This window comes from Loxodonta africana, chromosome 11, assembly GCF_030014295.1.
Source record: "Loxodonta africana isolate mLoxAfr1 chromosome 11, mLoxAfr1.hap2, whole genome shotgun sequence".
Lineage (NCBI taxonomy): Eukaryota > Metazoa > Chordata > Mammalia > Proboscidea > Elephantidae > Loxodonta > Loxodonta africana.
In genome coordinates this window covers 23,410,811-23,437,947 of record NC_087352.1, presented here as the reverse complement: position 1 = coordinate 23,437,947, position 27,137 = coordinate 23,410,811, and the positions used below count along the sequence as shown (strand labels likewise).

The 27,137-nt window shown below is 42.4% G+C and overlaps 1 protein-coding gene and 1 pseudogene across 32 annotated transcripts in view; both read left to right on the top strand.

Moving 5' to 3' along the window:
- LOC111747598 (leukocyte-associated immunoglobulin-like receptor 1) overlaps nt 1-27,137 on the top strand; it is an 80,624-nt gene that overhangs the window by 20,299 nt on the left and 33,188 nt on the right. For 11 of the 32 annotated variants that reach the window (XR_010323272.1, XR_010323280.1, XR_010323282.1 and 8 more), the window contains exons 3-8: nt 4,275-4,892; nt 5,034-5,189; nt 5,380-5,468; nt 5,692-5,727; nt 5,921-6,208; nt 10,611-10,664. Coding sequence is in view for 16 of the 32 variants with exons in the window: in XM_064293359.1 (XP_064149429.1) it covers nt 5,140-5,189; nt 5,380-5,468; nt 5,692-5,727; nt 5,921-6,208; nt 10,611-10,664 (517 nt within the window). In the remaining 16 variants the exon portion in view is untranslated. Of the gene's footprint in view, nt 1-4,274; nt 4,893-5,033; nt 6,209-10,610; nt 10,665-10,814; nt 11,181-11,670; nt 11,750-12,473; nt 15,983-24,186; nt 24,342-25,404; nt 26,504-26,739; nt 27,134-27,137 lie in introns of those variants that run through there. The other 21 variants (XM_064293368.1, XM_064293362.1, XM_064293369.1 and 18 more) reach the window with 18 other exon arrangements.
- On the top strand, nt 6,252-8,124 carry LOC135232725 (leukocyte immunoglobulin-like receptor subfamily A member 2; annotated as a pseudogene).

Genomic DNA, 27,137 nt, shown 5'->3' with positions numbered 1-27,137 from the left:
ATCTTCCAGGATTATGTGCTCACCATATACATTGAATAAGTCTGGTGAAAGGATACAGCCCTGAAGCACACCTTTCTTGACTTTAGACCATGCAGTACCTCCTTGTTCTTTTCGAACAACTGCCTCTTGGTCTGAGTAGATGTTCCTCATGGGCACAATTAAGTGTTCTGGAATTCCCATTTTTGCAATGTTATTCATAATTCGTTATTATCCACACAGCCAAATGCCTTAGCATAGTAGGTAAACATATTTCTGGTATTCTCTGCTTTCAGCCAGGATCCATCTGCATCCGTAATGATATCCCTTGTTCCATGTCCTTTACTGAATTCGGCTTGAATTTTTGGCAGTGTCCTATCGATGTACTGCTGCAACCACTTTTGAATGATCTTCAGCAAAATTTTACTTGTGGGTGATAGCAATGATATTGTTAGACAATTTCCATATTCTGTTGGATCACCTTTTTTTTGGAGTGGGCACAAATATGGATCTCTTCCAGTCAGTTGGCCAGGTAGCTTTCTTCCAAATTTCCAGGCATAGATGAGTACTTCCAGCACTGCACCTGTTTGTTGAAATATCTCATTTGGTATTCTGTCAATTCCTGGAGCCTTGTTTGTTGCCAATGCCTTCAGTGCAACTTGAAAGTCTTCCTTCAGTAATATTGGTTCTTAATCATATGCTACCTCCCAAAATGGTGAACACTGACCAATTCTTTTTGTACAATGACTCTGCGTATTCCTTCCGTCTTCTTTTGATGTATCCTTGTTTAATATTTTCCCCATAGAATCCTTCAGTATTTTAACTTGAGGCTTAAATTTTTTCTTCAGTTCTTTTGGCTTGAGAAATGTCAAGCATGTTCTTCCCTTTTGACTTTCTATCTTCAGGTTTTTGCATATTTCATTACACTGCTTTACTTTGCCCTCGCAAGCCACATTTTGAAATCTTCTGTTCAGCTCTTTTACTTCATCATTTCTTCTTTTTGCTCCAGCTACTCTACATTCAAGAGCAACTTTCACAGTCTTTTCTGATATCTGTTTCGGTCTTTTCTTTCTTTCCCATCTTTTTAATGACCTCTTGCTTTCTTCATGTATGATGTCTGTCTTAGGCTGGGTTCTGTAGAGAAGCAAAACCAGTAAAGTGTATAAATATATATATAGAGAGAGATTTATATTAAGGAAATGGATCACATGATTGCTGAGGCTGTAACGTCCCAAGTCCATGGATCAGAATAGAGGTTTCTCCCAATTCACGTAGCCGCAAGGGCTGGTGAACCCAAGATCGGTAGGTCAGAGAGCAGGGCTCTTGCTCACAGGCTGTGAAGATCTACAAATCCCAAGATTGGCAGGCAAGCTAATAGCTCAAGTTCCAGGAACTGGAGGTCAGATGAACAGGAAGCAGCTGTAGGATCCAGAGCGAACAAAAAGCCGAAACATCTGCTTATATTCGATGCAGGCCACACCCCCAAGGAAACTCCCTTTCAACTGTTTGGCTAATCACAGCAGATCCCATCATGGGAGTGATCACATACAAACACTGAGAATCATGGCCTAGCCGACACATAATCTTAATCATCGCAATATCCTTGATGTCATTCCATATCTCGTCTGGTCTTCGGTCATTAGCATTCTTGTGTCAGATGTATTCTTGAGATGGTCTCTAAATTCAGGTGGGATACACCCAAGTTCATGCTTTGGCTCTTGTGGACTAGTTCTAACTTTCTTCAGTTTCGACTTGAACTTGCGTATGAGCAATTGAGCGTCTATTCCACAGTCGGGCCCTGGCCTTGTTCTGACTGATGATATTGAGTTTTCCATTGTCTCTTTCCACAGATGTAGCTGATTTAATTCCTGTGTATTCCATCTAGTGAGGTCCACATACGTAATTGCCATTTTTATTGCTGGAAAAAGGTATTTGCAATGAAGAAGCCATTGGTCTTGCAAAATTCTGTCATGTGATCTCCAGCATTGTTTCTATCACCAAGGCCAGGTTTTCCAACTACAAATCCTTCTTCTCGGTTTCCAACTTCCCCATTCCAATTGTCAATAACTATCGATTCATCTCAATCGCATGTGTGATCAATTTCAGACTGCAGAAATTGATAAAAATCTTTAATTTCTTCATCTTTGGCCTTAGTAGTTGGTGTGTGAATTTGAATAATAGTCATATTAACTGGTCTTCCTTGTAGGTGTATGGATATTATCCTATCACTGACAGCTTTGTACCTCAGCTTTGAACTGTTGTTTTTGATGATGAATGCAATGCCATTCCTTTTCAAGTTGTCATTCCTGGCATAGTAGATCATGTGATTGTCTGATTCGAAATGGCCAATACCAGTCCATTTCAGCTCACTAATGCCCAGGATATCAATGTTTATGCATTCCATTTCATTTTTGACAGTTTCCAATTTTCCTAGATTCATAATTTGTACATTACACATTCCAATTATTAATGGATGTTTGCAGCTGTTTCTTCTCATTTTGAGTTGTGCCACATCAGCAAATGAAGTTTCTGAAACCTTGATTCCTTCCACGGCATTAAGATCAACTCTACTTTGACGAGGCAGCTCTTCCTCAGTCGTATTTTTAGTGCCTTCCAACCTGAGGAGCTCATCTTCTGGCACTATATCAAACAATGTTCCGCTGCTATACATAAGGTTTTCACTGACCGATCTTTTCAGAAGTAGATTGCCATGTCCTTCTTCCTAGTCTGTCATTGTGGAAGTTCACCTGAAACCTGTCCACCAAGGGTGACCCTGTTGGTATTTGAAATACTGGTGGAGAAGCTTCAAGTATCACAGCAACATGCAAGCCACCACAGTAGGACAAACTGACAGGCACGTTGTGGATCTAATATTATAGTTGCATTTTGAAAGAATTTATACCATGGATAGCTAAGACACACACACACATACGTGTGTGTGTGTGTAACTCACATATCCTGTTCAAGTACATGAGCAAGCAGAGGAGGGAACACCAAAGATTTTCAGTGTTTAGGACCCTCACATACCTCAATCCAGCCCTAGTCTTCTGTTAATCTGAACTCCACAAGTCCAGGAAGGAATCAATCCTCTTCACCCTTGAAGCTCCAGTACCTGACACTATTTCTGGCACATGGTAGATGCTTAATAAACATTGGTTGATAGGAAGTAGGAAGAATTTTGCATTTATGGAGAGTCAGGAAAGGAAAGTGACTTGCTCCAGTTCATCCAGCTTCTATAAAAGACAGACTCAGAATTGGGACTGAAACTGGGCTGGCTCCTAAGCCCTTTATTCTCCAGCCTCATGTTTTGGGACAGGGTCATCTCTGGGTCTGAGGGGGAGGCAGTTGGGCAAGCAGAGCTTTGGAGGTCAGGTGAGACCCAGACCTGTTGTGAAAGTTCTCCAGAGCCTACTATCTCTTTGGTTCTGCCTCCAGGGAGGGCAAAGCCAGGTCCTGGATAGGGGCTGTTCTTTCTGGGAGGCCCTGTTGAGAAACCCAGTTGTTATGGGTTGAATTGTGTCCCCCAAAAATGTGTGTCAACTTGGCTAGGCCATGATTCCCAGTATTTTGTGATTGTCCACCATTTTGTCATCTGATGTGGTTTTCCTGTGCATTGTAAATCCTACCTCTATGAAGTTAACGAGACAGGATTAAAGGCAGTTACGTTAACGAGCCAGGACTCAATCTACATGATTAGGTTGTATCTTCAGTCAATCTCTTTTGAGATATAAAAGTGAGAAGTGAGCAGTGAGACAGAAGGACCTCATACCACCAAGAAAGCAATGCTAGGAACAAAGTACATTCTTTGGACCTGGGGTCCTTGTACTGATAAGCTCCTAGAAGGGGAAGATTGATGACAAGGACCTTACTCCCGAGATGCCAGAGAAGAAAGCTTTCCCCTGGAGCTGGCACCCTGATTTTCGACTTCTAGACTATTATACTGTGAGAGAATAAATTTCTGTTTGTTAAAGCCATTCACTTAAGGTATTTCTGTTATAGAAGCACTAGATAACTAAGACACTGGTGACATGTAATACTAAGCCTAGGACTTGTCACACCCTGTTTGTTTTTTTGGTGCAATGGGTCACTTTTATATGGCTTTTCTTGCCATGGCCTTGTAATTCCCATCAAATGACTGAGTGCGACTATACAAAAAGCTGCTTGTGGCCCACCAAGGGGATTGAATAGCTTGCTAATAATGTAAATGATGTGTGTGGCACCCTTGTGGGGCTGGGACCATGCAAATAAGATGTATAGAATCCTAACAAGGCGACTGACCAGTTTTACCATCCCGCTAGGCTTAAAATGAGCAATCCCAGAGGCAGAAAGGAAAGACCTCGCTAACACCAAGAAAGAAGGGCCAGGAGCAGAGTGCATCTTTGGACCCAAGGTCCCTGCACCGAGAACCTCCTAGATCAAGAAGACATAAAACTATAAGACCAGAGAAGGCACAAGACAGCAAGAAGCAGCAGCTGAGAACTGACAGCAGCAGAACAAGACCAGCAGGAGATGGTGAAGTAATTTTCCTGGCCCAGGGATTGATAGAGATGATCGCCTTCAGGCAGGAGGTTTGTTGGCAGAATGAGATGCCTCTGGACACTTACTAGTAGAGCTAAAGAGCTTTGTAACACTTCCCCAGCAGGGCTGGTCCCAGAAGCCTGAGAGACAAGAGGGGCTGAGGGGCCGAAGGCCAGAAAGAGGCCTGTCTGTGGGCCTGACCAAGAACCTGTCCTGATGGAAGAACTGTATCCTATTTCTGATCCTAGATTGTAACCTGGTACTTCCCTGATAAACCCCATTATCGTGAGTTCTGTGTGGCCATTATGATGAATTATCGAACACAGTAGAGGAGTAGAGAGTGTGCTGTGGGAGGAATGGCTGGTGCAGGAACTGGTAAAAAAGGTTGGAGGATTGAGGTATGTTTGCCCTCCAATTCAGAGCAGTCATAATGCTAATAATGATTTTCTCTCCTTCTTTTTGTGACGTTAGATGAAGAGGTCTGACACTTCTGCCACACCATTTTTACCGTTGGCTCCATTTTTTTTTTTTTTTTACAGACTTTCTGTCCTGTTGGGCATTGTGGTCATTACAATTCATCTGCACTGCTGGATACCACGGAAAACAGTGCTGTGATCCCAACCCTCACTGACATTCCCTGTCTTGATGAGCTTTGGGGAAAACGAGAGGGATAAGGTTTCCCTCCCCACCCACAGGTCCTGCTGTTGAGTGACCCCTAGAATTCAGGAGGCTGAGGGGGAGGCGGAGGCTCTGGGAGGAGGAGAGAATTTGCTCAGGCACCGAGAGGGGCTGTTCCCTTTCCTGTGGGCTGCTGAAGAGAAAAACACGTGACACATAACACAGGGCCCAAGATTTGTCACACCCTGTGTGTGTCCTTCCTTCCAGACTCTGTAGTCACTATAATTCATATGCAGCCCTGGAAACCATGCAAGGCAGCGTCACAAGCCTGACCCTCACAGCCCTTCTGTGTCTTGGTAAGCTTTGGGAAAAAGGGGAGGGATGAGATCTCCCTCCTCACACACAAGTCCTTATCCCTTGGAAGACCCCAGGGCCTCAGGAGGCTCAGGGGGAAGCTGAGCTTTTGGGAGGAAGAATGTTCTTGGCCCCAGTCTGACCTCAGTGCTTAGGGACCAGACCACACATGACGCTTTTGTGGTTGGTGGAGGAACGAGCTTCTCACAGGGAACTCTCTCCCAGGGCCGTGTTGGGGCCACTGGAACCAGGTACAGACAGGTGAGTCCTCCTCAGACCTCCTAGCTCCAACCTCTGTCGGCAAAATGAACCCCTCTGAGAAGCTTGTGGGGTGTGGGGGGAAGCACAGAGGGTCTGGGGTGGTGGTGATCAGTCTAGGTGGGGCCTTGGAGTGAGAGCTCTGGAAAGTGAGGGGAAAGGAACCCCTCTGGATTCCAGGTTGTCTCCTTTCCAGGGACCCTCCCCAAACCCTCCATCTGGGCTGACCCAGGCCCCATCATTGCCATGGGGAGCCCTGTGACTATCTGGTGTCTGGGGCCTCTGGATGCTGATGGCTACTACAGTCTGTATAAAGAGAGAATCTCTCAACCCTGGGGTATGAAAGCCTCACTGGACTCCAAGTACAAGGCCAGTTTCCTCATCAACAAATCCATGGACATACACCAATCAGGGTGGTTCCAGTGTGCATATCACAGCTCGAGTGGCTGGTCAGAATGGAGTGACCCCCTGCTCCTTGTGACAGGTAAGAGGGAGGTATCAAGACATCCCCCTTCACTGTGAGCTCCTTCTCACAGGCAGTAGGAACAGGATATGGCCTCAGGGGAAGGTGGACCTCACACCTCACAGACTACACCTGTGGAGTAATGTGGGCTGACTGTATCCCCCCTTTAACTCGGCTGCTCCTTCTCTATCATAAGTGTACAGTAAATCCTCCCTCTCAGCTCATCCAAACCCTCTGGTGGCTTCAGGAGGGAACATGTTCCTCTTGTGTAGTTCAAAGGACACAATGGACACTTTCCATCTGCTCAAGGAGGGAGAAGCCAACCTCCCTAACACAGGAAATCTCAGTTCTCTGCTGGGAGGCACCAGACAGTCTTTCCTGTGGGCCTTGTGAGCACCTACTTTGGGGGCACCTACAGATGCTATGGTTCTTGCAGCTCCTAATCCCATGTGTGGTCACACCCCAGTAATCCTTTGGATCTTGAGGTAACAGGTGACAGAGCCTCCACAGGCCCCATCTCTTTCCCAGAATCCTAAAATGACCAATCTAACCTATATATCCAATGGCACCCTGGTGGTGATTGGGTGGTCGGCAACACTGTCCTCCTGGGTCTCAGACCACAGAAAGGGTCCTGGGGAGAAGACCAGTGTGGACTTACTGCAGCCCCTCTGGACAGTGTTGAGATGTGCATCCCTTTCAATGTCACAGTCTCCTCATTCCTAGGGGTATACAGGAAGCCCTCCCTCTCTACCCAGCTAGGCTTACTAGTGCTGTCTGGAGACAACCTGACCCTGCAGTGTTGCTCAGAGGCCAGTTCTGACAGGTTCGCTCTGACCAAAGATAAGCCACTCTCACCCCCATTCCAGCACATTGACAGCCAGCAAAGTCCTGATTTACCCGTGGGCCGTGTGAACCGCAACCACAGGGTCCAGTACAGGTGCTATGGTAAATACAACCTCTCCTCTGGGTTGTTTGCCCCCAGCCACCCCTTGGACATTCTGGTCACAGGTGAGGATCCCCAGATGGATTCATCCAGGTGCCCTGATTCTTCACAGACCTTGCAGGGGGAACCCCAATTGTGATGTTCAGGGACAAAGGCTGTGAAGTCCCAAGAGAGAAAGAGAATGAAAGAGACATGGATGAAAGGGGGGAATGAGGGACTCAGAGAAAACAGAGACACTCAGAGAGACTGAAAGGCCCTCAGAGAGGACATGGTGAATTCTCAGCTCAGAACTGAGGTGGAGGTGGGACAGCCCTTCAACAACCCTGTTTCTCTCTAGGAGAGATCCTTTATAAACTCTCCTTCTTGGCCCATCCAGGGCCCATGGTGGTCTTAGGAGAGAATGTGACTCTGTGGTGTCTGTTATTGAACCCAGTGGACATTCTTCTTCTGTCCAAGAATAGGGGAGCTGGTCCTTCCCTATGTCTGAGAAGCCAGCACCAAGCTGGACTGAGCCAGGTCATCGTCAGTATGAGTCCTGTGACTTCATCTTCAGTACGAGTCCTTTGACTTCAGCTCACAGGGGGATCTACAGGTGCTATGGTTCACCCAGCACCTCTCCCTATCTGTTGTCATAACCCAGTGACCCCTGGAACTTGTGTTCTCAGGTGCAGAGCACTAGCCCTTGTCCTCCATGTTTCCCAATGGCCAGTTCAGAGCCCTGTCCCCAGAAAAGCTCTGAAACAAGATGGAAATGAGAGGAGCACAGAGGGAGGATCACCAAGAAGAGAATCTAGACCATCAGAAGATGGGCACAGACCAGGACCTCCCACCCTTGCAGCATCTCATCCCTGATGTCTCAGATAGGGTTAAAGGAAGATAGATGACTGGAATAAGAAATGGGTGAACCTAAGATAAACTGTGTTTTTAGACTGAGGAGGAGAAGACCCAGAACCTCTGGGTGTCCCCAAGTCCTGACCACATAGGTGATAAGTAACAGTCACTCCTAGCCTGTAAGATGCTTCTAAACTTGTCTCAATACTATTTCCTATATTCAAGGTGTCTTAGTTTTCTAGTGCTGTTATAACAGAAATGCATCAAGTGGATGGCTTTAACAAACAGAAGCTTATTCTCTCATACTTTAGGCTAGAAGTCCAAATTCAGGGTACCAGCTCCAGGGGAAGGTTTTCTCTGTCTGTCAGCTCTGTGGGAAAGTCCTTGTCATCAATCTTCCCCTAGTCTAGGAGCTTCTCAGTGCAGGGATCCCAGGTACAAAGGACATGTTTCTCCTGGCTCTTCTTGCTTCAAGGTAATAAGGTCCTCCTGTCCCTCTGCTTGCTTCTCTCTTTTATATCTCAAAAGAGAAAACCAAAAAACCAAACCCAGTGCCGTCGAGTCGATTCCAACTCATAGTGACCCTATAGGACAGGGTAGAACTGCCCGATAGAGTTTCCAAGGAGCGCCTGGCGGATTTGAACTGCCGACCCTTTGGTTAGCAGCTGTAGCACTTAACCACTATGCCACCAGGGTTTCCCAAAGGGATTGACTCAAAATACAACCTAATCTTGTAGATTGAGTCCTGACTCATTAATATAACTGCCTCATTAACATCATAGAGGGAGGATTTACAATACATCAGATACCAAAACGGTGAACAATCACCCAATACTGGGGATCGTGACCTAGCCAAGTTGCCATACATTTTGGGGGACACAATTTAACCTATAACACAAGGAAAAGGGTCTGTTTCCCAGAGCAGTAGGGAAGATGGTAGACATTAGGGTCAGGGCCATGTGGCTTCCAGGGACTCTGAGGACAGGGCAGTTGCTATTTCTGTGGTGGTCAGAGGAGAGGGAGAGTGAGAGTCTGAGCTGAAAGGAGGGAACCAGGGTTGATGAGGTGGAGAAGAACAGTGGTGTGTCCTCCCCCTCCTTGTGAGATTTCCCAGGAGCCACCATTACGACTCCCCTAAGGAGCCATGCCCAAGGAAAGATAACAAGGGAGTTTAGCTTTTTCTATTTGAAATCTTATATAAGTTTCCAGAATACTTCCAAGAATGAGAGTGAGAGAGAGAAACAAACAGGTTGAGTCCTTTCCTGGCGGCCTGTTCTTCCTTCAGCCTGTGACACCACTTGTCTGTGTCTTTACATGCCTCCTGCTCTGGCTCCCTCTCCTCTTTCTGGGATGTGTTTAAATGTCATCTCCAAGTGCAACTTTGACTGATTACACTGTTCAGAACAGACCTACCTCCATCTTACCTATTTTATTCCAAGTGACTAACCTAACCTATACTATATGGGTTAGTTTTTCTTTCTTTGTAAGTGTGTGTGTATGTGTGTGTGTGTATACAGTTATATAATTATTAAATATACATTCACATTTATGTATATATATAAACTGAGGGTGCTTGCCCATATAACTATTTTTCATGTGATACATATTTACAAGTGTGTTATTGATCCACCCAACCAGTCTCAACTCCAAGAAAGAAAAAACACTGCCTTTATGACTCACTGAATAACACTAAAAAAGAAAAAAAGCTCTTTTTTCTCTGCCATCTATAAATAAATAAATATATGTATGCCTGTGTGTGTATCCCAGACCCAGTGCTGTCGAGTCGATTCTGACTCATAGCGACCCTATAGGACAGAGTATAGACATATATATATTTGTGTGTATAGATATGTATTTTATATAAACATATATATATGCATATATAGATACATATATTTAGGTAAATATATATGGGTGTATATACATAAATATATGTGTATATATATTCATATAAACATATATACATGTATATGAATTTGTTTATATAATATTTATTTATATATATTATAAACATATATACATACAATTTTATATATACATATAAAATCTCCATTGTAGGTATTACTAAATATATGAAAAATCAATCAATGAAAGAAAACGGATGATTACATACCAGGTGAAGGTTGAAACGCAAACCCAAGACAGGGAGAAACTGGTCAAGGCAGAACAAAGGGCAATCAGCCCCAGACTTGTACTCCTTTGTGATCCTGACACTCTGGAGCACCTGATGACCCAACTCCTCATCCATGGATCCTGGGTCATCGGATGTTGAATAAGTGGAAATTTTCTCCAGGAGATTAAGCTTATATGGTCCTGTGTCCCAGACTAAACAGAGAGGATAAAAAAACACACAAGCTCAATTACTTCTAAATTGGGAGACTATTATTCTTGTCAAGCCTGAGCTCTTGGCACACAGCCAAACTCCGTTCCACTGTGATTCAAAAATGCAGGCTTAATTCAAAGAAGGCAGGAGGCCTGGAAGAAGAGAAGAGGAGACCGTAGGGAACCTGGCTATAGCAGGAGAAGGACTCGTTAAGGAACCACATGTCATGTCATGAGAAGCAAGGGGATATAAGAATGCAGAACCCATAGAAAACGCTGAGCTTGAGCTTCTTCAATCCCTCACCCACCTCTTCTATTTTGGGTTAGCAGAAGCAGCTGATACCACCAGTCCATCAAAACACAAGCCAGACTTCAAGAGTGGTGAGTAAGGAGAAGCTCTCAGTTATGGGGCTAGCGGTACACAGGGGACATGACCTGTCGAGGAAGGTATGTGTCCTGGATGGACATTCAGGACCTCATGGTGATTTGGCTTGTCCTGCTCTCTATGACCTCTCTGTCTGTAATCGCTAGCCTCAAACTCGCAAGATTACACAGTGGAGAATCTCATCAGGATGGGTATGGCTGTCTTGGTCCTCGTGGTCCTTGGTGTCCTGCTATATCAATCAAAAAAGAGCCAAAGAAGTCCCCTAGATGCAACCAGGAGCTAAACACAAGAGAAAAAATGCACTAGTTGTTGACCTTTTGGTTAGCAGCCTGGGCTCTAAACCACTGCAACATCAGGGCTCCTTTAGAAAGGTAAACTTTTGGAAAAAACTGATATGCCACGAGGTTCTGGAAGAAAATCTGGAGCCTGTGCTGTGTAGAGCCTCTGCTGAGAATCTAAAGGGAGAGTAAACATTGTACAGGTTCAGGGACAATGCCTGGGGTGTTCCTATAGAGGACTCCGCCAACATTAAACTGTGGTGTTTTTCATCTCTACTGTTGTTGACTTTCCTTAACTGATTTCGCTTCTTTCCCCATCCCTATAACATGAGGGTACATCCCAGAAGGCAGATTTGGTTCTCACTTCTACACATCTCATGCTCTGTTCCACTTTCATGTAATATATTTCTCTTTATTTCTAATTACCAGATTCCTCAATGTGTGCTATTGAGTCTCTAACTCTTTAGTTCAGAGCAAGGAACCTGGTTAAAAACAAAATAAATGGGTGAAATTCAGATTCTAGCCTGGAAAAGACAAATCCAAAATGGCACCCTAACACCTAGCTTGAACCCACAAGCCCTTTGCTCTTCATCAGACATTAACTGGTATAGTTTCCCCAGAAATTAGCACTAGGAATCAATATACTGGTGTTTGAAGCAACAGCTCAGTGGTGTGCTGGTAAACCTAATCTATGGAAAAACAAAAACAAAACTCTGATTCACAGCATATTTGTTGCAACTGCTTATTTCTGTGGTGTTAACACTGCCTGTCCAACTTCAACGTGTCAATGTGACTTCACTGCATGCAGACCTGTCTTTCTCAAGTAAGTATAAACCAGCTGGGGCACAACACTCTGACAGACCCTATGTGTACCTATGTTTCTTGTATTATTTTTTAAAATAATATTTTACTATATTCTTGGTGGAGGTTTACACAGCAGTTTAAGTTCCCATTCAACAATTTCTGCACAAATTGTTCGGTGACATTGGTTACATTCTTCAAAATGGGTGAACATTCTCATTTTTTCTGTTCTGATTGTTCCGTTTTCATTGATCTAGTTTCCCTGCCCCTTACAATCTCATCTTTGTTTTAAAGTAATTGTATTTTAATGGAAATAATAGTTTATACCTCAATATTATGGCACAGTTTCAACAAAATTATAATACCAAATTCCTCACACATCCACTTGACAGACAAAAGAAAAAAAAATGACAATATCAACATGGAGGAGAATATCGAGCACAGAGAATTCCAACGAATTACAAATTTCTTCAACTAATTAGGGAAGTAGGTTGTAATTACCAGTTAAAAGGTAGAAACAGAATTAGTACAATAATTGAATATATACCTAGAGAAAAATGTGTATGTATGCATAAGGACATATTCATTGACAGGTGTGCATCTTATAAATATATACAACAATGGTTTCTACAATGTAAATTTACCCCTTAAATGTAGTATTGTTGCACAAAACACACCCTGGACAAATTTTCCCTCAGCTATCTCTTTGCTCCTGACTTCGTGCAGATGTCTCTGAGTTAAGGAGAGAATAGGAAGGAAGACTTGAGGAGGGGTAGAAGCTGGGAGGACAGAAGAGGAGTCATGACCTTTTCTCTCCACTCTGGTTGTGTCCATGAAGAAAGAAGCCTGAGGACAAGCAGATAGACGACCAGGAGACCTCTCTCTTCCCCAGCATGCTCCACACTCACCACTTCTATTTGGCTCACAATTCTTGGTCTATCCATCCATGCCAGTAGCTGAGGGTTGCAGGGGGTGATTTATGCCCAGCTGAACTCCAAGACCCTCATGAAAGGATCACTCCACAAGCATCCCCACAGCCCCTATGGATCTCAACTGAGTCCAATGAATGGATGGCTCCATGTGCACACTAAGTCCACAGCTGTCCCAACCCCTGCCCTTTAAGGACACAGGAGGTTCCCTGGGGCCAAGCTCCACTCTGGTCCAGATTCCTGGACAGGCAACTTCCCTGCAAACCTCAGCAGAACCCTCAAGGCCATACATAAAAACATAACTGATAGAAGGATCAGATTTTAACGCTCACACAACACGGATGAATCTCAACTACTCTATGCTAGTGAAAGAAGCAAGACCCAGGAAAGCAACACTGTACAATCCCATTTCTATAAAAGTCTAGGACAAGGAAAAATCTATAGTGATTTTAAAAAAATCCTATCTGTGGCTGCTTCTGAAACAGAGTATTGTTTTCTCATGAGGAACTGAATTCGTTTGAAACAACAGGCAAGAATAAATCCTCACTTTCATCTACTATTCTTGTAGCCCAGATGCAAGTCATATTTTGATTTAAAAGATTTCTCACCTTAAATTCCAAGGTGTCTTCTTTTCCAGAGCTTTACATGGACAAACAGTCTCTCTAAATCCACCAGTTCCAAGATCACATCAGAACTCAGATGCAGAACTCAGGGGAACAGCTTGGCCTTAACCAAAAAGGGAGGTTTTCCAACCACAGCCCCGTGCTGTACTGCCCCAGGCCAGCTTCCCCTGGACAATGACTATTAAGAATGTAACCCCCCATGGGGTAAGCATCCAAATCTCATGGGACTTACTGATTTGGGAGCCCCAAAAGACACTTGTCTCTCCTGGGACACCAGATGCCTTGTTTGTTTGTATTGGATAGATCCAAGAACTTTTAAGTAAGTTGAGAAAAGAAAAATTTGTTTAGAGAAAAGGAGGCAAACATTGATCCAGGTCCTCAGAATGATGATGGTGGGAGATGCAGCTCCTCTCCCACCATCTCCTGGTAACTTTCCCTCCTGACATGAAGGTTATGTCCTATTTAAGCAGATGAATCAGAAGGAAGGAGCCACATAATGCTATTAACCAAGGCCAAGAAGAGGAGGGAGCAGAGCTGAGATGAGGAGAGTGCAGGTGACCACAGCTGTTCACTCACCACTCTGATCACACAGGGCACCTGCCTCTTATATGCTGCCTTAGATCTCACAGCTGGTGAGTAACATGGCCTCTCAGCTCAGTTAGGGACATGAGGGATCTCTGAACCAATATTAGCATCTGAGGCCTAAGAATTCAGGTAGGGGAAGAGAGTGTGAATTATAACAGAGGAAAGGAACTGATGTTTATGGAAACTGACCTCAGCACTGGCTCACCACTCTCCTGAAAGCACGATGGTGTTGTTCTCTATTCCAAAAAAAAAAAAAAAGGACATGATGCTCAGAATGGGAATGGGGCTTGATAAGTCATCCTGGGTGATAATTAGTAAGGATATGCTGATCTCAGGCCAGGAACTCTGGGGAGAGAGACATAGGGAAGAACAGGTGAGCAGCAACAGGAATCAGGGAAGACTTCCTGGGGCAAGAGAGACTTCCCGGTCTTTAAGAGTTCCTTATATAGTCCAGGTAAAATTCTTTATCAGGTAGGTGTTTTGCAAGTATTTTACCCTACCCTTGGACTTAACTTTTTAAATTTTCTTATCAGAAAATGCTTTCCTGAGGAGCAAAAGTTTTTAATTTTGAGGAAGTCAATGTTTTTCATCTTTCTTTTAGAGATTGTATTTCGGTGTCATGCCTAAGTCTTTGCTTAACCTAAGGGCACAAATTTTCTTCTATGATTTCTTCCATGAACTTTATAGTTCCACTTTTACCTTTAGATCAATGATCCATTATGAGTTGTTTTTTTTTATACGGTGTGAGGTAAGGGCCATATTTTGGATACATCATCAGAAAAGATCAATCACTAGAAAAAGACAACATTTTTTGTAAAGTAGAAGGTCAGAGAAAATGTGGGAAACCTTCAATGAGATGGAGTAACACAGCAGCCCCTACATGAACATGAACATGCCAGTTATCGTGAAGATGATGCAGTCTCGATCAATAGTACGTTCTCTTTTATGTAAGGTTGCCATGACTTGACAGCAACTAAAGACGACAATAAAGATCACTTTTTCAAATGAATATTCAACTCTTCCAATATAATTTGTTGAAAGCACTGTTCAGTCCCCATTAAGTTACTTGAAAATGTAGAGAAAATAAATGGAGCATACATACGTGGCTCTATCTTAGGAATTTCCATTATAATCTACCATAAGGCCACATATTCTATTATAATCTATGGAGCCCTAGTGATTAAGAGTTTGTCTGCTAACCAAAATATCAGCAGCTCAAATCCAAGAGCTGCACCTTGAAACCCTATGGGGCAGTTCTACTCTGACCTATAGGGTCACCATGAGTCGTAATTGACTCGACGGCAATGGGTTATTATAATCTACTGATATATATGTCTCAAAAATATTGCACAGTTTTTGTTATAATAACTTTTCAAAAAGTATTGAAATTAGGTAATTTGAATTCTCCCGTTTAACTCTTTTGTTTTCCAAACTACTTTTACTCTTAAGTGTTCTTTTTGCCACCATGTAAATTTAAGCAACAGCTTTCACTTTGTGTGGAAGTCAGCTGAAATTTTAATTGGAATTATACCAATAGTACAGATTAATTTTCAGAGAACAGACCTCTTAACAAAATTAAATTTCAAATTCCTGATTAGGGTCTATCTTTCCATTTATTTAAACCCACTGCTGTCGATTCTGACTCATAACAACCCTATAGGACAGAGTAGAACTGCCCCATAGAGCTTCCAAGGAGCGCCTTGGTGGATTTGAACTGCCAACCTTTTGGTTAACAGCGGTAGCACTTAACCACTATGCCACCATGGTTTCCTCCATTTATTTAGATCTTCTTTAATTTTTATCAGGACTGTTTTCCTAGTTTCCATATTTAGGTCTTGAGAACATTTTGTTAAATTTGTTTTAAGTGTTTCATGCTTTTATGAAATTATAAATGGAATTTTTAATTTCAGCTTCCAGTTATATGTTGCTACTATATAGATTTCAACCGGCTTTTTAATATTAATTTTGTAGCCTGCAAATTAGTTACAATAGTTTGATTGTGGATTCCTTATGATTTGCTATGTAGATAATTGAGTAACATGAGAAGAAATTTTTTTTATCAAACTTTATGCATTTTGTTTCTTTTCCAAAACATACTGTACAGGCAAAAGCTTCCAGTACAATGTTAAATTATCAGACTTGAGGCGGGGCCAAGATGGCTGACTAGGTAGACGCTACCCCGGATCCCTCTTGCAACAAAGACTTGGAAAAACAAGTGAATCGATCACATACATAACAATCTACGAACCCTGAACAACAAACACAGATTTAGAGATGGAAAACGAACAGCAGTCAATATCAAACCACATAAAGAAGCAGACCATGACAGCTTCTACAACCCCCCAAACAAAAGAATCAAAATCTTTCCCAAATGAAGATACAATCCTGGAATTATCAGATACAGAATATAAAAAACTAATTTACAGAATGCTTCAAGACATCGGGGATGACCTCAGAAACGAAATAAGGCAAACTGCAGAAAAAGCCAAGGAACACACTGATAAAACTGTTGAAGAACTCAAAAAGATTATTCAAGAACATAGTGGAAAAATTAATAAGTTGCAAGAATCCATAGAGACAGCATGTAGAAATCCAAAAGATTAACAATAAAATTACAGAATTAGACAACGCAATAGGAAGTCAGAGGAGCAGACTCGAGCAATTAGAATGCAGACTGGGACATCTGGAGGACCAGGGAATCAACACCAACATAGCTGAAAAAAAATCAGATAAAAGAATTAAAAAAAATGAAGAAACCCTAAGAATCATGTGGGACTCTATCAAGAAGGATAACTTGCGGGTGATTGGAGTCCCAGAACAGGGAGGGAGGACAGAAAACACAGAGAAAATAGTTGAAGATCTCCTGACAGAAAACTTCCCTGACATCATGAAAGACGAAAGGATATCTATCCAAGATGCTCATCGAACCCCATTTAAGATTGATCCAAAAAGAAAAACACCAAGACATATTATCATCAAACTTGCCAAAACCAAAGATAAAGAGAAAATTTTAAAAACAGCCAGGGAGAAAAGAAAGGTCCCCTTCAAGGGAGAATCAATAAGAATAAGTTCAGACTACTCAGCAGAAACCATGCAGGCAAGAAGGGAATGGGACGACATATACAGAACACTGAAGGAGAAAAACTGCCAGCCAAGGATCATATATCCAGCAAAACTCTCTCTGAAATATGAAGGCAAAATTAAGATATTTACAGATAAACACAAGTTTAGAGAATTTGCAAAAACCAAACCAAAGCTACAAGAAATACTAAAGGATATTGTTTGGTCAGAAAACCAATAATATCAGATACCAGCACAACACGAGGTCACAAAACAGAACATCCTGATATCAACTCAAATAGGGAAATCACAAAAACGAATTAAGATTAATTAAAAAAAAATGCTCATAACAGGGAATCACTCAAGTCAAAATGTAAAAGATCACAATAATCAAAAAGAGGGACTAAATACAGGTGGCATAGAACTGCCATATGGAGAGTGATACAAGGCGATATAGAACATTACAAGTTAGGTGTTTACTTAGAAAAATAGGGGTAAATATTAAGGTAACCTCAAAGAGGTATAACAACTCCATAACTCAAGATAAAAGCCAAGAAAAATGTAACAACTCAACAAACATAAAGTCAAACACTATGAAAATGAGGATCTCACAATTTACTAAGAAAAACGCCTCAGCACAAAAAAGTATGTGGAAAAATGAAATTGTCAACAACACACATAAAAAGGCATCAAAATGACAACACTAAACACTTATTTATCTATAATTAAGCTGAATGTAAACTGACTAAATACACCAATAAAGAGACAGAGAATCTCAGACTGGATAAAGAAACACGATCCATCTATATGCTGCCTACAAGAGACACACCTTAGACTTAGAGACACAAACAAACTAAAACTCAAAGGATGGAAAAAAAATATATCAAGCAAACAACAAGCAAAAAAGAAGAGGAGTAGCAATATTAATTTCTGACAAAATAGACTTTAGACTTAAATCCACCACAAAGGATAAAGAAGGACACTACATAATGATAAAAGGGACAATTGATCAGGAAGACATAACCATATTAAATATTTATGCACCCAATGACAGGGCTGCAAGATACATAAATCAAATTTTAACAGAACTGAAAAGTGAGATAGACACCTCCACAATTATACGAGGAGACTTCAACACACCACTTTCGGAGAAGGACAGGACTTCCAGTAAGAAGCTCGATAGAGACACGGAAGACCTAATTACAACAATCAACCATCTTGACCTCATTGACTTATACAGAACTCTCCACCCAACTGCTGCAAAGTATACTTTTTTTTCTAGCGTACATGGAACATTCCCTAGAATAGACCACATATTAGGTCCTAAAACAAACCTTTCCAGAATCCAAAACATCGAAATATTACAAAGTATCTTCTCAGACCACAAGGCAATAAAACTAGAAATCAATAACAGAAAAACTAGGGAAAAGAAATCAAATACTTGGAAAATGAACAATACCCTCCTGAAAAAAGACTGGGTTATAGAAGACATCAAGGAGGGAATAAGGAAATTCATAGAATGCAACGAGAATGAAAATACTTCCTATCAAAACCTCCGGGACACAGCAAAAGCAGTGCTCAGAGGCCAATTTATATCGATAAATGCACACATACAAAAAGAAGAAAGAGCCAAAATCAGAGAACTGTCCCTACAACTTGAACAAATAGAAAGTGAGCAACAAAAGAATCCATCAGGCACCAGAAGAAAACAAATAATAAAAATTAGAGCTGAACTAAATGAATTAAAAAAAAACAATTGAAAGAATTAACAAAGCCAAAAGCTGGTCCTTTGAAAAAATTAACAAAATTGATAAACCACTGGCTAGACTGACTAGAGAAATACAGGAAAGGAAACAAATAACCCGAATAAGAAACGAGAAGGGCCACATCACAACAGACCCAACTGAAATTAAAAGAATCATATCAGATTATTACGAAAAATTGTACTCTAACAAATTTGCAAACCTAGAAGAAATGGATGAATTCCTGGAAAAACACTACCTACCTAAACTAACACATTCAGAAGTAGAACAACTAAATAGACCCATAACAAAAAAAGAGATTGAAACGGTAATCAAAAAACTCCCAACAAAAAAAAGCCCTAGCCCGGACAGCTTCACTGCAGAGTTCTACCAAACTTTCAGAGAAGAGTTAACACCACTACTACTAAAGGTATTTCAAAGCATAGAAAATGACGGAATACTACCCAACTCATTCTATGAAGCCACCATCTCCCTGATACCAAAACCAGGTAAAGACAATACAAAAAAATAAAATTACAGACTTATATCCCTCATGAACATAGATGCAAAAATCCTCAACAAAATTCTAGCCAATAGAATTCAACAACATATCAAAAAAATAATTCACCATGATCAAGTGGGATTTATACCAGGTATGCAAGGCTGGTTTAATATCAGAAAAACCATTAATGTAATCCACCATATAAATAAAACAAAAGACAAAAACCACATGATCTTATCAATTGATGCAGAAAAGGCATTTGACAAAGTCCAACACCCTTTTATGATAAAAACTCTCACCAAAATAGGAATTGAAGGAAAATTCCTCAACATAATAAAGGGCATTTTTTTTTTTTTTTTTATGCAAAGCCAACAGCCAACATCATTCTAAATGGAGAGAACCTGAAAGCATTTCCCTTGAGAATGGGAACCAGACAAGGATGGCCTTTATCACGGCTCTTATTCAACATCGTGCTGGAAGTCCTAGCCAGGGCAATTAGGCTAGACAAAGAAATAAAGGGCATCCAGATTGGCAAGGAGGAAGTAAAACTATCTCTATTTGCAGATGACATGATCTTATACACAGAAAACCCTAAGGAATCCTCCAGAAAACTACTGAAACTAATAGAAGAGTTTGGCAGAGTCTCAGGTTATAAGATAAACATACAAAAATCACTTGGATTCCTCTACATCAACAAAAAGAACATCGAAGAGGAAATCACCAAATCAATACCATTCACAGTAGCCACCAAGAAGATAAAATACTTAGGAATAAATCTTACCAAGGATGTAAAAGACCTATACAAAGAAAACTACAAAGCTCTACTACAAGAAATTAAAAAGGACCTACTTAATTGGAAAAACATACCTTGCTCATGGATAGGAAGACTTAACATGGTAAAAATGTCTATTCTACCAAAAGCCATCTATACATACAATGCACTTCCGATCCAAATTCCAATGTCATTTTTTAAGGTGATAGAGAAACAAATCACCAACTTCATATGGAAGGGAAAGAAGCCTCGGATAAGCAAAGCATTACTGAAAAAGAAGAAGAAAGTGGGAGGCCTCACTCTACCTGATTTCAGAACCTATTATACAGCCACAGTAGTCAAAACAGCCTGGTACTGGTACAACAACAGGCACATAGACCAGTGGAACAGAATTGAGAACCCAGATATAAATCCAACCACATATGAGCAGCTGATATTTGACAAAGGCCCAGTGACAGTTAATTGGGGAAAAGATAGTCTTTTTAACAAATGGTGCTGGCATAATTGGATATCCATTTGCAAACAAATGAAACAGGACCCATACCTCACACCAAGTACAAAAACTAACTCTAAGTGGATCAAAGACCTAAACATAAAGACTAAAACGATAAAGATCATGGAAGAAAAAATTGGGACAACCCTAGGAGCCCTAATACAAGGCATAAACAGAATACAAAACATTACCAAAAATGATGAAGAGAAACCCGATAACTGGGAGCTCCTAAAAATCAAACACCTATGCTCATCTAAAGACTTCACCAAAAGAGTAAAAAGACCACCTACAGACTGGGAAAGAATTTTCAGCTATGACATCTCTGACCAGTGCCTGATCTCTAAAATCTACATGATTCTGTCAAAACTCAACCACAAAAAGACAAACAACCCAATCAAAAAGTGGGCAAAGGAAATGACCACACACTTCACTAAAGAAGATATTCAGGCAGCTAACAGATACATGAGAAAATGTTCTCGATCATTAGCCATTAGAGAAATGCAAATTAAAACTACGATGAGATTCCATCTCACACCAACAAGGCTGGCATTAATCCAAAAAACACAAAATAATAAATGTTGGAGAGGCTGCGGAGAGATTGGAACTCTTATACACTGCTGGTGGGAATGTAAAATGGTACAACCACTTTGGAAATCTATCTGGCGTTATCTTAAACAGTTAGAAATAGAACTACCATACAACCCAGAAATCCCACTCCTTGGAATATACCCTAGAGAAACAAGAGCCTTCACACAAACAGATATATGCACACCCATGTTTATTGCAGCTCTGTTTACAATAGCAAAAAGCTGGAAGCAACCAAGGTGTCCATCAACGGATGAATGGGTAAATAAATTGTGGTATATTCACACAATGGAATACTACGCATCGATAAAGAGCAGTGACGAATCTGTGAAACATCTCATAACGTGGAGGAACCTGGAAGGCATTATGCTGAGCGAAATCAGTCAGAGGCAAAAGGACAAATATTGTATAAGACCACTATTATAAGATCTTGAGAAATAGTATAAACTGAGAAGAACACATACTTTTGTGGTTACGAGGAGGGGAGGGAGGGAGAGGGTTTTTTATTGATTAATTAGTAGATAAGAACTGCTTTAGGTGAAGGGAAGGACAACACTCAATACATGGAAGGTCAGCCCAATTGGACTGGACCAAAAGCAAAGAAGTTTCCAGGATAAAATGAATGCTTCAAAGGTCAGCGGAGCAAGGGCTGGGGTTTGGGAACCATGCTCTAAGGGGACTTCTAAGTCAATTGGCAAAATAATTCTGTTATGAAAACATTTTGCATCCCACTTTGAAATGTGGCGTCTGGGGTCTTAAATGCTAACAAGCGGCCATCTAAGATGCATCAGTTGGTCTCAACCCACTTGGAGCAAAGGAGAATGAAGAACACCAAGGTCACACGACAACTAAGAGCCCAAGAGACAGAAAGGGCCACATGAACCAGAGACCTACATTATCCTGAGACCAGAAGAACTAGTTGGTGCCCGGCCACAATTGATGACTGCCCTGCCAGGGAGCACAACAGAGAACCCCTGAGTGAGCAGGAGATCAGTGGGATGCAGACCCCAAATTCTCATAAAAATACCATACTTAATGGTCTGACTGTGACTAGAGGAATCCCAGCGGTCATGGTCCCCAAACCTTCCGTTGGCACAGGACAGGAATCATCCCCGAAGACAACTCATCAGACATGAAAGGGACTGGACAGTGGGTAGGAGAGAGATGCTGAAGAAGAGTGAGCTAATTATATCAGGTGGACACTTGAGACTGTGTTGGCATCTCCTGTCTGGAGGGGGGATGGGAGGATAGAGAGAGTTGGAAGCTGGCAAAATTGTCACGAAAGGAGAGACTGGAAGGGCTGACTCATTAGGGGGAGAGCAAGTGGGAGTAAGTAGTAAGATGTATATAAACTTATATGTGACAGACTGACTTGATTTGTAAACATTCACTTAAAGCTCAATAAAAGTTAATAAAAACAAACAAAAAAAAAATATCAGACTTTAATAAAAATCTGGCTCAGTGTAGAATTATATACTCATGATTAATTCCTTGAAAATATTTTTCCAATATCTTCCAGGACCAATTTTTGCTTTTGGGAAGTTCAGGCCCAAAGAGCTTGTCATTCTATTGAGGGTAAACTGCTTTTTCTCTAGAAAGTAATTTTAGGATTATTTTTAAAGGTTCTTCTAGATTTTCTTCACTTTATCATGAAGGATGAAGACCCAGGTTTCATTTTGAAATTTACACAACCCAGCATATAGTTAGTCAGCCCTGGTGGTACAGTGGTTAAAATCCTGAGCTGATAATTTGAAAGTCAGTTGTTCCAACCCACCAGCTGTTCCTCAGGAGAAAGATGTGGCAATATGCTCCTGTAAAGGTTACAGTCTTGGAAACCCTATGTGATGGTTCTATTCTGACCTGTAGGGTCGCTATGAGTTAGAATCCACTTGACAAGCAATGGGCTTGTTTTGGTTTTGTAGCACATAGTTGGTCTTTATCTCTATAAAATTTTTAACCATGTATTTCCTGGTCTGATCCCAGACATTATTCTCACTCTTTCCTTTTGACACTCACAAGAGATACACATTGGCCCTCCTCATCCCATAACCCATGTACCTTGAATTTCTATTTGTTTTAATACTATAAGCTTTATGCTGCCCATGGCCAGGGTCAGAGAGAGGAGATACAGAGAGCAGAAATATCCCGTGCATGTCCATAGCACGAGGAAGTGGTTGTTTACAGCTTCCCACCTCACCTAGGCTCTCTGACCCCTCCCTTCCGTGTGTGGACCCTGAGCTTCCACTTCTGTCTCCAGACAGAGGTAGAAACTTCTGCTTAATGACCCTTTTTTGTTCCCAGGTAACAGTGACCACTCAGATTTTTTTTTTTTTAATTGTGCTTTAGGTGAAAGTTTACAGTTAAGTTAGTTTCTCATACAAAAACTTATACACACATTGTTATGTGACCCTAGTTGCTATCCCTATAAGGTGACCTCACATTCTTCCTTTCCACCCCAGATTTCCCATGTCTATCCAACCAGCTCCTATCCCTTTCTGGCTTCTCATCTCGCTTCCACACAGGAGCTGCCCATTTAGTCTCGTGTATTTAAAAAATCTACTTGAACTAAGAACCGCACTCTGCATGGGTATCATTTTATGTCTTATAGCCCAGTCTATTCTTTTTCTGAAGAGTTGGCTTTGGGAATGGTTTTAGTTCTAGGTTAACAGAGAGTTCAAGTGCCACGTCTTCTGGGGTTCCTCCAGTTTCAGATCATTAAGTCTGGCCTTTTTACTAGAATTTGAATTCTGCACTCCACTTTTCTCCTGCTCCATCAGGGACTATCTGTTGTGTTCCCTGTCAGGGCAGTCATTGGTGGTACCCTTGCGCCATCTAGTTCTTCTGGTCTCAGGCTGATGGAGTTTCTGGTTTATGTGGCCCCTTTTGTCTCTTGGGCTAATATTTTGACCACTCATATATGATCCCTGTTCTTCCCTATGGTTCCCTCTCCATTTTGGGAACTTTCATTTCTCTTTTTTTGCATATGACTAGGATATTCTGCATATTTGAAAAGTATGGTACGTAGCATTTCTCAGTGTTCAAAGCAGACAGGGGCTTTTGAGAGGGCACTCCAATCCTCCACCTTGACTGTGGAGCCTGACACCATAATCCTCTCATGTCCCAACTCTGCATATCTCAATTTTTTCAGGAAATGAACAATGGTTGAACCCCTCCATGTCCAGGCACCCTTGACTTCTACAATCACTCTGAGGTGTGGGGCTCATTACAATATGCTCCAATGAGGAAAATGAGACTTAGAAGAGGGATGCTACTGCTCAAGGTCACACACAAAGTGGATAATAGGTTAGGAATTAAATAAAAATTACCATTCCTCCCGTATTCAAAGTTCTAATCCTATCTATTGGCCCCTAAAGCTTGAAGACAGAGTAACAGGATGAGGTGAAGACTTTGAGGAAACGAGAGGCACTGAGTAGGCAGAAGAGGCTCAGAGGTTTGTTTCCAGGAAGGTGGGGTAAAGATGCTGTGGATAAGGAAAAGAAGGAAGTCCATGAAGGGGTCTGCTTGGTAGAAAGAAGACTCTCAATGCAGGGGCAGGAGGAAGAATCACGTTTTCTTTACTTATTTCCCTGTATTTCTCTTTGTACTCATAACTACAGTGTAGCTAGGCTTTAACTGAATAGTGAGTTGTTGAAGATTTGTCTCTGCTGATCTGAGCTATGTAGGGCACAGTATGAATCTGTATCTTCCCTGAAGCATTTCCAGGACCTGCCATGATTACTGTCAAGGGTAAGGCCCCAGTAATAACATGTTGACAGGCAGTCTGCAGAAGTGGGGGAGATGCCCATGGAAGAGGCTCTGAGAAGGGAGCTGATGTCTCCTTAGTCAGATTCAGACTGGAAGGGTTTGACTCAAGATTGGCACTGGAATCTGTTGGCTGCTATATCCAGGACTTTGTCAGATGAGTGCAGGGCAGGCAGACAGCAAACAGGGCCAGACCTCATTTCTGCCTGAAATGTCTCCAAAGAGCTTGGTTCCCACTCAGTCCCAGCCCTGGGGAATTGAAATCTGGGCTCATGGGTAAGGGCTTTTCCCCTTCTTGTAGGTTCATGATTTGACAACCCTATGATGGGTTTTTTTTATGATGGGTAGCACCTAGCCTCCAAGTGGCCACACACTTGATTCTGTCAGTTCTGCTGAGAAGCATGGTCCCATCCATGATCACCAGTCTTCTGGCCTTGGTCTGCCCTGGTGAGATTTAAAGAGAGGAAAGGAAAACACTAGCTTAGGAGGAACCCCTGGCCCACAGCCAGGCACTGTTTAGGCCAAGGCCTCAGAAGGCTCAAAGGAAGGAGAAGATCTGCTGAAGCTTCAGGGCACAAATCTCTCACCAGAATCTCTCTTCCAGGGCTGAGTCTGGGCCAGAAGATTCAAGTGCAAGCGAGTGACTCCTTCCCCATCTGTCCCAAGTCCCACATCCTTACTGGGGAAAAGGTGCCATCCCTGGGCATCTGAAGATAAAAAAACAGCAGTTCTGGACTGATTGATGGGGAAGGCCTGGGAGAACCTTGTGTCTGAGAGCTGGGGGTACTGAGGGGTGGGAAGTGTTGGTACTCCAGCTGCTGATTTCCTTCCAGAGACCCTCCCCAAACCCACCATCTGGGCTGAGCCAGGTTCTGTGATCACCTGGGGGAGGCCTGTGACCATATGGTGTCAGAGGACTTTGGAGGCTGAGGAGTACCATCTAGATAGAGAAGGATCCTCTGTGCCCTGGGACAGACAGAACCCACTGATGTCCAGGAACAAGACCAAGTTCCCAATCTCCTCTGTGACAACACTCCATGAAGGTCAATATTGCTGTTACTATCACAGTCACAATGACTAGTCAACACCCAGTGACCCCCTGGAGCTGATCATGACAGCTTAGAGGACACTCAGGATCAGCGTCAATCTCTGCCCTCAAGAAGGGGGTCTGCTCCAGGGGTTGTCTCCCCTGTTGCAGTCCGTTCTTGGGGGATATGGGAGGAGGTATGAGGCTCCATTCAACATAGCTTCTTCCTATCTCCCAGTACCCAACAGCAAACCCACCCTCTCAGCCCTGCAAAGCCCTGTGGTGACCTCAGAAGGAAATACAACCCTTCAGTGTTGCTCACACAGGGATATGACAGGTTCCTTCTGTCTAAGGAAGGAGAACACAAGCTCTCCTGAACTCTGGATTCACATCTACACTCCAATGGGCAGTTCCAGGCCCTGTTCCCTGTGGGCCCCATGACCCACAGCCACAGGTAGACATTCAGATGCTATGGCTATTTCAGGAACAATCCTCATGTTTGGTCAGACCACAGTGACATCCTGGAGCTCCTCGTCCCAGCTGAGGAAGTCCTATGTTTACCCTATAAATATTTTCAGCCCTCAGACAGGCTGCTGAAAGCCTTGCCTCAAGGGAGAAACAAAATGGAGGATAGTGCAAGAGGAATCAAGGGATCCTGTGCCAGAGACACAGAGTATGAGAGACAATGAGACATGAAGACAGGGTGAGACACAGGAGATATTTGGAGGAACCTGCCTCCTTTGAGTCTACTGCTTGTCTTTTTCTCCCAGGAACATTCAGGAAGCCCTTCCTCCTAACCCAGCAGGTCCTCATAATCGCCTCTGGAGAGAATCTGGCCCTCCAGTGTTTCTCTGATGTCAAATATGATAGATTTGTTCTGTATAAGGACAGGTGACATGACCTTCCCCACAGCCTTGTCAGCAGCTGCAAGCTGGACTCTCTCAGGCTGACTTCCACCTGGGCCATGTGACTTGCACCCACAGGGGCCAGTAGAGATGCTATGGTGAATACAACCACTCCCAAGAATGGTCAGCCTCCATTGACCCCCTGGACATTCTGGTCACAGGTGAGGAGTCCCAGATAGGTTCACCTTGATGTGAACACAGGCCCCAGATGTGACGCATGGGATCTGAGGGTGTTGGGTTGCAAGAAAAGGAGATATTGCAAGACACAGGAAATTTGAGAGGAAATTAGGAGATTCAGGGAAATCAGAGACAGAGAGACTGATAGGCCCTCAGAGAGAGGACGTGGCGAATTCTGATTTCAGAACTGAGGTGGACGTGGGGCAGCCCCTCATCATTTTTTCTTCT